Source organism: Crotalus tigris, unplaced genomic scaffold (assembly GCF_016545835.1).
Source record: "Crotalus tigris isolate CLP2741 ecotype Arizona unplaced genomic scaffold, ASM1654583v1 scf7180000018268.1906537, whole genome shotgun sequence".
NCBI lineage: Eukaryota > Metazoa > Chordata > Lepidosauria > Squamata > Viperidae > Crotalus > Crotalus tigris.
The window spans coordinates 105205-119002 of record NW_024096914.1 but is presented as its reverse complement, the minus strand read 5'-3'; the positions used below and the strand labels follow the sequence as shown (position 1 = coordinate 119002).

The window sequence follows — 13798 nt, the reverse complement described above, 5'->3', positions numbered from 1 at the left end:
AGACAGGCAGATAGGCAAACTTCCAGGCCCAGACAGCAAGCGCAGGGCAAGCGGCCCTTTCGCGGGAACGGCAGGCCATTCCGCCGTTCCAGATGACTCCTCATCAGCAATTCCCATAGGGGGCAGACTCTCCCAGTTTGCCCACCAGTGGGAAGCCACTACCATGGATGCATGGGTGATCAACACCGTCCGTTACAGCCTATTCCTAGAATTCCTCTCCAACCCCCCAAATCGGTTCCTATCTTGCCCATACCCTAGGAACCGAACAAAGAAAAGACTCATGAACGAGGCCATTCAACATCTACTAAGTATACAGGCCACAGAACCGGTACCTCTGGGCCAGAGAGGTCAGGGATTTTACTCCATACCCTTTGTCGTCCCCAAGACATCAGGGGGATGGAGAGCCATTCTAGATCTCAAGGGTCTGAATTTCTATTTGGCATATCGCAAATTCAAAATGCAAACGCTCCGCTCCATCTTGGGAAGCGTAAGAAAAGGGGACTTCTTGACGTCTATCGGCCTCACGGAGGCGTATCTTCACATCCCTATATCTCTGGCCCACCGCCGGTTTCTACGGTTCGCGTACAGGGGGTGCCACTTCCAATACAGGGCGCTCCCATTCGACCTCTCATTGGCCCCCCAAGGTGTTTACCAAAATCCTGGCGGTCCTGGCAGCCCATCTAAGATTGATACCAGTCAAGAGTACAATGTTATCTGGACGACATACTAATTCAATCGTTGTCCAAACAGCCTGCTCGGCGGGACACCAAACCGGGTGGTCAAACTGCTCCAGGACCATGGATTTTCAGTAAACTTCCACAAGAGTCACCTGGTCCCCACAACAAGACTATTACATCTTGGGGCCATCATAGACACATTGGAGTGCCAGGTATACTTATCCCAGGAATGCCGGAGCAGCATAAGAGAAGCTGTTCTACAAATACGAAGAGACCGTGCAGTAACTCTAGCCAGTCTCTCGCAACTGTTAGGAAAGATGATCTCAACAATAGCAATTGTTCCCTGGTCCAGACTTCACTCCCGGGAACTCCAATGGTTTATACTTCCCTTCCAGAGACTGAACCTCAGCGCATCTTGCCAAAGGGTAAGTCTCCCACTCCGAGTGCGGCGTTCCCTCGCGTGGTGGATATCTCCAGCCATGCTCAGGCTTATACTTCAAGGAACCGGACAGGTTAGTACTCACGACCAACGCAAGCCTGTTCGGTTGGGGAGCAAACCTCCAGTCGCAGTGGACACAAGGCCGTTGGTGCACATCGGACCTCTGGCACAACATAAACTGGCTCGAACTACGGGCCATCCACCTAGCCCTACGGCACTTCCAAAACTCGTTGACACGGCGACACATACTAGTCCGAACGGACAATATGGCAGCCAAGGCCCACATAAATTGGCAGGGGGGCACTCGATCCCGCTCCCTATGGTCCGAGGCCCTCCTGCTGGGTTCCTGGGTGGAACAGAACCTGGCCTCAATCAAGGCCGACCACATATCAGGGGAAGCGAACACTCAGACCGACCTACTGAGCAGGACAACAGTAGATCACTCGGAATGGCGACTTTACCCGAGGGTCTTCAAGGAAATCTGTCACCGATTTGGCCGCACACTCGTGGATCTCTTCGCATCACCGTCCAACGCTCAGTTGACCTGCTTCTTCTCCCGGTTCCCATCTACGGGAGCGGAACAGACAGATGCACTCCGGAGCCCATGGCCACAGGGTCTGCTCTACGCCTTTCCACCTCTACCTCTCCTCCTGGTGGTAATACGAAAGCTCCTACGGGAGCGAGCCGAGATTCTCCTGGTAGCCCCATTTTGGCCAAGGAGAACTTGGTTCGCCGACCTGAGGAGCCTCTCCATCACAGACTCTTGGCGGATCCCCCCGGACCGGGTCTCACTAAGCCATGGGGTGATCCTCCATCCAGAACCCCAATGGCTACAATTAGCCATTTGGCACTTGAGAGCTCGATCCTGACAAAGGGACTCTGCTCACAAGGGGTCATCAGGGTAATTCAGGCTTCTTGCCGTCCTTCCATGAACCATATATACGAGGCCACGTGGAAAAACTTTCAGTTATGGTGCTGCTACCAACACCTCACCATCGGGGAACTTACGGTTCCCAACACCTTGGATTTCTTGTTAGGCGGCCTGGAGAGGGGTCTGGCTCCAAACACACTACGCAGACAGATCGCCGCCCTCTCCACAGTTTTATCTTGTAAACTCTGGGGAGTTTCTGGGTCATCATCCTTTACTCCGTTCATTCCTCAAAGGGGCCGCGAACATCAGGCTCCCCACCGTGCACAGGTACTCTTCTTGGAATCTACCATGGGTCCTACGGGCACTTACCAAGGCACCGTTTGAGCCCCTGAAAACATGACATCTGCCACCTAACCCACAAGGTAGCATTCTTGGTCGCAGTTACGTCGGCTCATCGTATCTGAATTAGCCGGCTCTCGATACGGGACGATCTGTGTTGCTTCCACAGGGATCGAGTAGTCCTGCGACTAGACCCTACTTTCATTCCAAAAGTCAATTCCTTATTTCACAGGTCACAGGAGATAGTCTTACTGGATTTTTGTCCAACTCCAGCACACGGCCTGGAGCGACAATGGCATACATTAGACGTCCGTAGGGCTCTGAGGTACTATATTTCACGGACAGCGGAATTCCGCAGTTCAGAAGCTCTGTTTATATCCTTCCACTCCTCTTCCAGGGCAGGAAGGTCTTCCACTATTGGTAGGTGGATCAGAGCATGCATTGCCGGGGCATATCAGGCGGAGGCCTTGCCGATCCCCAGCCGGGTTACGGCACACTCTACAAGGAGTGCAGCCACTTCTGCGGCATGGGCCACTCAAGCTTCCATCGAGGAAGTGTGCAGAGCGGCCACATGGGCCTCGCCTTTCCCCTTCATCCGTCATTATAAAATCGATAGATTTTCCTCTGCAGAGGCTTCCTTTGGTAGGAGGGTTCTTCAGCAGGTTTTAAACCAAAGTTCCACACGGGACCAGTCTATTTCCTACCCTCAGGGACAATAGGATTTGGTAGGTCCCATCAGTGGATTCTCCATCTCCAGTGCTGGAGAAGGGGCGTTGTCTTACCTGAACGCTTTTTCTCAGCATGGAGATGGAGAATCCACACCCACCCTTATAGGTCATATAGGTCTAGGGTTAGTAACTCTGTGAGCCACAACGTCTTGCTGTCTGTCAATGGCTTCGCTCGCGTCAAGACTGGGATCTCGTCCGGGACGGGCGTGGCAACTTTAGCTGACTGATCTGATTGGGCAGGAATACAGTCTCAACCCATCGGTGGATTCTCCATCTCCGTGCTGAGAAAAGGCGTTCAGGTAAGACAACGCCCCTTCTAATAGGATGATTCATATTTTACTTTTTTCAACAACAAAAAAAATAAGGTCAAAATAATGTTTTGTATCCAAAGAATCTTCCTTAGTAGAAAACTCTGAGCACTGAATAGCTTGGTTTCCATTATGATAGAGGTTGATTAATAAAGTTGGTATTTTATTTGTTTCCCTGCCTTTATTACTTTTACAAATAACTGAAGGTGGTAGACATATCAAACACACCTTCCTCCTATTTTTCCCACAATAAAAACCCTGTGATGTGAGTTGGGTTGAGAGAGAGTGACTGACCCAAAGTCACTCAGCTGGTTAATGCATAAAGAGAAAAGTTAGAGCATCATTGGTTTTAATTTCAAACTGTATTTGAAAAAATAAATTATAGAATAATTTTAGTTTTGGTTTGTCTTTCTACAAATACCATATTACTCTGAATATCAATTTAATTGCTAGGCAGCAGCTAGTTTTTGAAAATATCAGTGATTCAAATAGAATGACGTGGGGGCAGGAACCTATCATCTTTTACCATACCTCAGTATTGTTTGAAGACACATTCAGCCTCTTTTTCTGAACCCAATGTTTGTGTTTCCAAGGTTATGTGCTAAAGGCTGTTAACACTGATTATATTGAATGCCAAACTATTGTAAAGAAGGCTGCTGAACTGAAGTATTACAGATTGGTGCAAAGTAGCAATGGAATTGTGCTAAATTATATTTTTATTTATTAACTTTTCTTGGAAAAACTTTGGCTTTACTACTATGACTGAAATATCTTTTGAATGTTTCTGTCTTTATTAAGAAGTCAGAGACAGCCTGAAGAAGAAATGGAAAATAGATCAGCTTGGTTAAAAGAGTATCAGGAAGGAGGAAAAGAGAAACAGCCGTTTCTCAGGACTGGATTTGCAGTCCCCATGCAAAATGCAGCATGTAGCAATCAGAAAAATCAACCTGACATAAGCAGACGAAGGGAATTTGATGAAGAATCTCTGGAAAGCTTTAGTAGCATGCCTGACCCGGTGGATCCAACTACTGTGACAAAAACATTTAAACCTAGGAAAGCATCTGCACAGGCCAGTCTGGCTTCAAAAGACAAAACACCAAAGTCCAAGAATAAGAGGAGGAGTAGTTCCCAGTTTAAAAAACGACCTAGAGCTAATGGTATGACAACTGTATATATAAAGTTGGGCTTGTTTTGTGCTTGTGTTGCTCTTTATATTTGCATTTTTTTCTTGAGATGAGAAAACCTCAGAAATTGAGTCCACAAAACTCTTAAAATAGGCTGCATCAGTGTAAAACTTTATAATTATTTTCTCTATGTGTAAGTCCTGTGGCAATTCCTGGTGTAACTGAACCAGTACTTTCATATTTTTCTCTTAGATGGAAGCTCCTCCTATAATCTCTCTTGTCCAATGGCACAAGGAGCAAATCTGCTTTCCCTCTTAACCCTATTATCTAGATTATCTATTTTACATCCATTTGCAAAATATTATGCTTGCCCAAAAGAAAGCTTTCCTTAGTTTGGAAAATGTCAGTGAAGAGAGGTAATTGGCCATTTGCCAAAACTATTTCTCTGTGACAAGGTATTTACTTCTGCATGAAATTTGATGTCATTAAGTATATGTTTAGCATGGTCATAGCCCAAGGTTTATAGAGATTTTGATGATTACCCAGAAATCATTAATTTTTGCTTTTATGACATGGTTCCAGCTTAAGAGGTAGACATTGTTTGTTAATGGAAGTAGTCATAAAGAAAAGAAACATACATTCAGCTAATAGTTTAACATCATTTGCATACAATAACATTGAGATTTTTCTAGCCAGCTAATTTGAGGCATGACTGTCAAGAGTTCTTGGGATTTATGGAATTAGTGAACAAATTAAATGCAGAGTGGTCTATGATGATAAAAATAAGATTATATTTTTTTTTATTGAAAATTTTTATAAACATTTTACAATAAAATACCCCCCTCCTTCCCAGAGCTGAATACAGGGTTAAAGAAAGAGAAAAAAAAACATACAAATTAAATGAACATCAATCCACTATACATACATCCCCCCAAAAAAAATTTAAAGTACTTTAACTCCAATACATAAAAACTACAAATCTAACCATACCCAGTTTAAACTATAAATTATTCAAAAGCTAAATAATACTTCCTAATCCCATATTTAATCTGTACAAAATTTACCCATCTTTTCCACACTGAAATATATCTCTCTTGTGAATGGTCTTTCAGATAAGCTGAAATTTTTGCCATTTCTGATAAATGAGAAACTTTGAGAAACCATTCTTCTATAGTAGGCAAGGAATCCTTCTTTCAATATTGCCCAATCAGCAACCTTGCCGCCGTAATAAAATTTAACATTAAGATAATCTCTTTACCATCACAGTCTACAATAATACCTAACAAAAATAATTATGGTGTAAATTTTATCCTATTAAAAATCTTCTGAATGTTCCACCAAATCTTAATCCAAAAAGCCTTTACATTTCTACATGACCACCAAATATGATAGTATGTTGCGTCCAGACAACCACATCTCCAACATTTGGGTTGTACATTCAGATACATACGAGACAACTTTTGTGGATCAAGGTGCCACCTATAAAACATTTTATAAAAATTTTCTCGTAAATTTTGAGCTTGAGTAAATTTAATATTCCTCACCCAAATTATCTCCCATGTATCTAATAAAATCGGCTCTTCAAAATTCTGAGCCCATTTAACCATACAATCTTTAACTAATTCTGTTTCTGAATCCAATTCCACTAAAGCATTATAAACTCTTTTTATATGAGTTCTACTTTGATCTTTAATTTGTTTCATCAAATTCACATCTTCCGTAGCAAAACCCACTTTTTGATCTATACTCCATCTTTCTAATAATTGCCTATACTGGAACCAAGAATAAATAATATTTTCTTGCATTAATTCCTCCATAGATTTTAATTGCCAATTATTCCCTTCCCACTTAAGCAGTTTGTTTATAAGAAATCCTATCCATTTTCACTCCTTTCCTTATCCCCTCTATTGCGTGTCCAGGAATTCACCACAACGGTATTCTGAAATTTAATCTATAATATTTCTTCCAGACACGCAATAAAGCAATTCTTAAAACATGGGACTTAAAAACCCTATCCACCTTTTTATTATAAACTAAATACGCATGCCATCCAAATAATAAATCCCATCCCTCCAAAGAAAGTATATTTGAATTTGTTAAGTTAACCCAATTACTAATCAACGTTAAAACCACTGCATCATAATACAATTTCGAATTCGGCACCTTGAGTCCACCTCTCTCTCGAACATCTTGTATAATTTTAAGCTTAACTCTTGGTTTTTTCCCAGCCCAAATAAATCTATTAATACCCTTCTGCCATTCTTCTAAATTTATCTCTTTCTTTAAAATGGGTATCATTTGAAACAAGAAAAGAAATTTTGGCAGAACATTCATTTTAACTGCAGCAATTCTCCCTAACAAAGATAATCGCAATTTTTTCCAATCATTCAAATCCTTCTGCATTTTAAGCCATAACATTTCATAATTATTTTTATACAATTTTACATTAGAGACAGTTATATAAACCCCCAAATATTTTACCTTTTTTACAATTTCAAAATCTGTCAAATTAATCTCCTTATCCGAATTAGACATATTTTTAGATAATATTTTAGTCTTATTATTATTAACTTTAAAACCAGAAACTTGCCCATACTGATTTATAATCTGTAACAACTCCAATACCGAATAGATTGGTTGAGACAAAGTAACAACCAAATCATCAGCAAAAGCTCTTAACTTGTAATCTTTCTTATTAATCATTATTCCCTTTATTTTAGATGATTCACGAATTTTAATCAACAAAATTTCTAATGTTAAAACAAACAACAAAGGGAACAATGGACATCCCTGTCTTGTTCCCTTTCCAATTTGAAAAACCTCAGATAAACCTCCATTAATTATAAGTTGCGCCGATTGTTTTTGATAAATACCTCTAACAGCTTGCAAAATTTTATCCCCAAAATTCATCTCTTCAACCAATCTTAACATAAATTGCCAATTTAACTGATCAAAGGCTTCTCAGCATCTAAAAAAATCAAACCTGCAGGAATCTGATTATTTTTGTCCAAATATTCTATTAAATTAATAATTTGTCTTAACATTATTCTTCATATATCTCCCAGTTATAAACCCTATTTGATCAGTATGTATCACTTGATTCAATACAATCATAAATCTATTTGCTAAAATTTTTGAAAAAATTTTATAGTCTATATTCAAAAGAGATATAGGTCTATAATTTTTAGGTAAAGTAAGATCTTGATCCTCTTTTGGAATCAAGGAAATAAAAGCCCTTCTCCAAGATGGAGGTGTGTCTAAACCCATCAATTTACTATTAAAAAGTTCTTTCAAGGGCTCTATCAACTCCTCACTTAAAGTTTTATAATAAATTGATGTCAATCCATCAGTACCAGGTGCTTTGCCAACTTTTAGTTGTTTAATTGCCATAATAATTTCCTGTGAAGTAATCAATCCATTAATCTCATCATTTGTTAATTTCGGAAAATGAGCATCTTGTAAATATTTATCTATATCTGAACTCTGTACCTTCTGACCCATATATAATTTTGTATAAAAATCTAAAAAAGATTTTTTAATCAATTCTTTCTGAAAAACCACTTTACCATTATAATTTATTTTATCTATAATTCTCGGCCTCTGTTTCTTCAATTATATTTTTCAACATTGAAGAGTAATCATTTTTTGCTGTCTAATACCAATAAATAATATTTTTGCTATATTCAAAACAATATTCACATCATATAAATGATATTTATTAATATACTTTGTGACATTAAATCACAGTATGAAGATTATGGGACAAGACCTTACAAATGAATGCTTTCTCACCCACTTTACATTTCCATTATAAAAAAATTCTAACCAATGTTTATAGATGTCTTTTTTAGTGCCTTTCAGAAATAATACTGTCTTGTAACATGGTTGTTTTAATTAGTTAGTATGGCTTTTGGTATTTGACTCAAATCAACATTTATTAATTTAATCCAAACCATTTTTTTAATTAGTTGATTCAACTTATAAGTAGAATCTTTAAGATATTTTGCTTAATAGATTGACATTGGGATTGATATTTTAAAATGTTACAGCTTTGGAGAATTAGAATAAGTTGTAAAACTAAAATCTATTTATTTAAAGGTTTTGAAAGTGCCAGTGTTTCTAGTACATGTGAGCCTTACAAAGGCAACAGTGGTCGACCTTCAACTCGGAAAGAAGAACTTGTTCAAGCAAAAGTGTTCAGTAAAAAGAATCGGGAACAATTAGAGAAAATAATTAAATATAGTAGATCATCAGAAATGTCTTCAGGTACTTATTTTAAAATATTTAAATGATATACCTCTAAAATGGATCCATATATTCTTCATGTTTGCATATAAAGAATTGGGTTTAAAATCTTTTGTTACATAACACACATAACTGCTAACTGTTTAGCAGAATATTCACAGAACATAATACAGGGTACACTGATAAAAATATTGTTGTGAAAATATGGATGGATTTTTTTATTTCAGTCCTAAATTCATTTCCATTCTATTAAGATCCTTTTAAATATAATAACAAATGGATTCAGATAAGATATTTAAAATTAAAACTTTCAGCTTAAATTTGTACATAGATTGTGTTGTCATTATGTTAATAATATATGTTTGATTGCTACATTTACCAATTTGTTTTAATAAATGTTTAAAGCAAGTAAATAGTTAGCAACAAGTTTCAAGAATCAAATTATTCCTGATTAATAATTGTATAACAGTGCACTTTTTCACTATACACAAGCTTACATATATATAGTGAAAAGGTATACTGTTCAAATACGGTATGTATGTATATGCACACACATATTTGAAAAACTACATTGTATATATCCAATATGCATGCACGTAGATGTGTGTTTCTGTGTTACATCTGCATTTAAGAATGTGATAGACCTAATTTCTCTTGTAAAAATACTTCACTAAGGATTGGGGGATTTTGATGAATAGACTAGCTGGTCCTGAAGGGGACATCTCAAAATCAGGCAGAAGGACTTGGATAATGATTTTGCTCATTTTTCAGAGATCACTCCTCTCAGTGAATATTTAGCAGCCTCTTCTAATCTCTTATGAAGTATTAATTAGATGGACACAGTCAAAATAAGGTTCTTAAGTCTTCTGTTCATAAATGAAAGTTAAACTCAATAAAAGAAGGCCCCATTTTGTCTCTGTATAATAGCTTCATTTTGAAGAGCTAAACTCCTATTACTCAGTTGTAGTTTTAAACATACTTGGTATACACGCCTAATGTGTGAGTGGGCATATTCAGACTTAACAATAAACTGGGAGTGTTCAGAACAGTGCCTGCATTTCTGGAGCCACACACCCCCAAAAGGTATCTGAGGTTTGGACAAAATTTAGATTTGTTGGATTTGGCTTTAGTTCAAATTTCATTCAAGTTAGATTAGTTAAATTTAGTTAATATGCTTTCTACTATTTATTTAAAGAATACAGTTTATTGGCAACTTTGGAGGAACTCTTAAGGGATTTGAGGAACTGCGTGCACTTCTGGGGTCTGAAGTTGTATGTCCCTGCACAAAACCATAGTTTCACATTATAATCGCGAGCCCAGTCTTCTTTCTTTGGTAATCTATCTCAGAGCTCTTTGCTTTTCTTTTTTATTTACTTCAGTTGCTGCATTGTTTGCATCCAAAGAAAATGTGGCCATGGAACTTGAACAGGTTACAGAAATTGGCTTAGTGCCTAATTGGGTGCTTTAGAAAAATATTCTTTAGTTAGGGAAAAACATACTGAAAGCTTTTTGTAGTAGAATGGAATGAAATTTACAGACACATAATTATGATAGATTTGAGACTTTCCATTGTATTGTCTCTTTCTCAGTTCCAGAGAAATAACCAGCAAAATGGTTGTCCATAACATTTGCTTGAAAGCTTCAGTGATGGAACACTCAGAACTCCAGAGGGCAGAGTGTTCCACTACTTAATAATTGCCACCATCAGGAAATTCTTCCTTACTTCAAGCTTGGATCTTTCTTTATAAAGCTTCCACCCATTGGTTCTTATCTTACCTCAGGAATAATGGATCTGTATTCTCTTTCCTGAGACAAAGATGGCTATCAGTTCTCTTCTTTAAGCAATACCGAGGTGCCTTGGTACTCATCGTTAATTGGTTCTGAGAGGTATGAGGAGTACCAAAAACGATGAGCACCAAACAGTTTTTTCCCATAAGGAATAATGTAGTGAGTCACAAGGCAGCCAACACCCAACAAGTTCTAGCTTGTGTGTTGAGTAACAAACAATGAGTATCGGGACAAAATTTTCATGTCAAAAGCATTGAGTACCAAATTCAATGAGTTTCAAAGCAGTTGAATATCAAGGTACCTCTGTATAAGTTTTTGAATGTATTGTTCCCACTAATTGCAAAGTAGACTAGTCACTATACTACTCTTTTCCTTATTGCCTTTTCTCACCTAATTTATGAAGTAATAGACACAATAGAATCTCTTGCAGCACTGGAAAGCCCCAGATCATTTTGTAGCTTTACAATTGGGTTTTATATCAAATACTTCCTTTTTTATTCAACCACATATTTAGATTAGATTAACCTCCTATGTTATTCAGGATTTGTCTGAAACAGATATGCCTTAGTTCCAGTGACAGTTATCTTTACTGTAGTTTATAGCTTGCATAATTCTTTAAAAACTTGTAAATCCAAAGTAAAGGTATCTAATTTTATAGCTACCATGGAAGAGGAAAGAAAACAAGTGGGTGACTCAGGAGACTAGAGACTGGCTCATATTCATAATACAAACTATAATTAAGGGCCAGTTTTTCTTTTTACCTTTAAGGAAGAAATGTTTATCTGTTTCTTCTTTTTTTGGCTCTTTGAGATAATGGGAGAATATTTTAGTGTTGAAATTATATTATATTTTTTACTTTATTTGGCACCTAATTGGTTGTAGATTCTGGTCTCAACTACATTGCAAAGCCATGTATTTAGAAAAATGCTTTTTGAATCTGATACTCTTTTTTTCCTTTCCTGGAGTGAAAAGGTTACCTGGGGAAGTTTAAAAAATCATTTCTATTACTAAGTAGACATTCTCCCATTATTTCACTAGGCCTTGCCTTTATTTCTGATACACATTTTGTGTTTATCACTGTCTGTCCTTCCCACCCGCACCTTTCCTGCAGCACATGCTAGGAGAATACTGCAGCAGTCTAACAGAAATGCATGCATACAAGCACCAGGTAATGCACTAGCTGCTTAGCTTCTAAACTTACTTGCCTTCATATTTTTAACTTTTCTATTTTTATGTGCTTATTTAATTGTTGAATATGCCTTTCATTACCTCAGATTGTTTCTACATACCACTGAAAGGTTTTTATCTAGTTACTCACTTCAATAGATATTACTAAAAGATCATGAGGCAGATAGTGCAGATATGAAAGGCTTTTATGACTGGGTATAAGTGGTATTTTTTATATTAGAAACTTAAGCTATGCTTACCAGTAAATCTGGCATATGTAGCTGTTTCTTGAGATAGCCAATATGTAACTATTTTTTTGTATTTTTCTTGAACTGTGATTGAATCATCAACCATGAGTAGCTACTAATATTCCAAAAAATATAAGCTGTAATAAATAATGATAGTTTATTATAATAAACTATTTGTATCTGAAGACCATCTGATTATGTGACCTTTTGAAAATCTAAATATTACACAACGTAGCTATACATTTTAATCTGTTGTTTCAGTGATGTGTCTGCTGGCAAATGAGAGTTGGTGCCCAGTTGTCTCTGGTAGTAAGTCTTAGTTGCAAGAAAATACAGCTTGTGGGTCAAGTGGAATAAGAATAAGACTTTTATCATTTAAAAAATGAAGGACCTGAATTAATTAATGCTTAAAATAATTTTAGTTTGCAAAATTCATCATTGAATGTCTAAAATTGCACTTATCAGAACTCAAGGGCAAATAAAATCAACTACTTGAGATCTTGAATAAAAAATTATGACATAAAGTATCATAGCCTACCTCTTCACAATCATGACACAGCTATGAAGTAAAGAAACTGATTAGGTTCATAAATATCAGGAATGATTTGGCTCTCTGAGGTGATAGATGATGCATGTAATAATTTACGACTAAGCTATCATTTTAGAAATTCACACATTTATACATAAATAAAAGTGACTTGATAGCAGGATATGGGGCAAAAATGTTTGAGACATTTGGAAGTAAATTTAAAGCATTAATATTTGGAGTTCAGAACATTGACCCTTTGCTCGAATATAATTCCTGATCACAAATCCACTCTGGTATATTAAATATAAATTTCTACACGCACTTGGAATTTCAGTATTAAATTGGGGACTTCTTACTGAACGTAATTCTGTCTTTAAATAAAATTCACAAGTGAATGGGAGAATGTATCTAATTGTGGTTAATCATTAGTATCTATGTGTTCGGGCCTATAATGTGCCTTTTTCTGGAAATGTTCTGCAAAGATAGATATGCGGAAATTAATTTGTTTTAAAAATGTAAATTAAGTACAAAATAACTTGAATCATAATTGGCATGCTCTATAATTCATTCACATGTAAGGACTTTTCATATTTTTAGCAACTGCCTCACCAAGATCAGGGAACTCTATGGTAGCATCCTGCAGAAAATTAACCACTGAACAGGAATATTATTACTTTCAAACACGAGCTGAAGAACTTGCCTTCTTCCTAGAAGGTGTGACCATACCACAACCGTGCTATATATTCTCCTCAAAACTTTTGTTCTAATAAAAAATTAATATCAAGAGAACATAATGATCGTATTTATGTCTTTGTCTTCCTGCAGAAACAGGCAGTGACCTTTCTATGTTTGAAGCTTTACGAGACACCATTTATTCTGAAGTAGCTACTTTGATATCTCAAAATGAATCTCGCCCTCATTTTCTAATTGAACTTTTCCATGAACTCCAGATGCTAAATACAGATTATTTGAGGCAAAGAGCACTGTATGCTTTACAGGTACATAGAAAACTGATTTGAAGTTGCCTTTTTTAATTTCTGAAAAATAAATTTCTAACAAAATCTATCGTTTAATACAGGACATAGTGATCAGACATGCATCTGAAGATAATACAAGAGGAGAATGTCCAAAGCAATTGAACTCAAATGCCTGGATAGGCTCAAATTCAGAACTTACTCCCAGTGAAAGCCTTGTGACCACTGATGATGTAAGTTATTTAAATCTTAGGGATATTTTAAGATCAACTTTGATCTTTTACTTAATGAAGGTGTATTTTATATTTTAGCATAAAATTCATTGAACAATTAGATTTAGTTTGTCCACTCTACTGAGTTG

At 37.0% G+C, this 13798-nt stretch overlaps 1 protein-coding gene across 15 annotated transcripts in view; it reads left to right on the top strand.

The window, feature by feature from the left end:
* Positions 1–13798, top strand: part of PCM1 (pericentriolar material 1) — a 66425-nt gene that overhangs the window by 36189 nt on the left and 16438 nt on the right. For 12 of the 15 annotated variants that reach the window (XM_039349373.1, XM_039349376.1, XM_039349377.1 and 9 more), the window contains 5 exons: positions 4161–4519; positions 8585–8752; positions 11631–11687; positions 13289–13461; positions 13542–13670. In XM_039349373.1, coding sequence (XP_039205307.1) covers positions 4161–4519; positions 8585–8752; positions 11631–11687; positions 13289–13461; positions 13542–13670 — 886 coding nt within the window. The remainder of the gene's footprint in view (positions 1–4160; positions 4520–8584; positions 8753–11630; positions 11688–13288; positions 13462–13541; positions 13671–13798) is intronic. The other 3 variants (XM_039349382.1, XM_039349375.1, XM_039349381.1) reach the window with 1 other exon arrangement.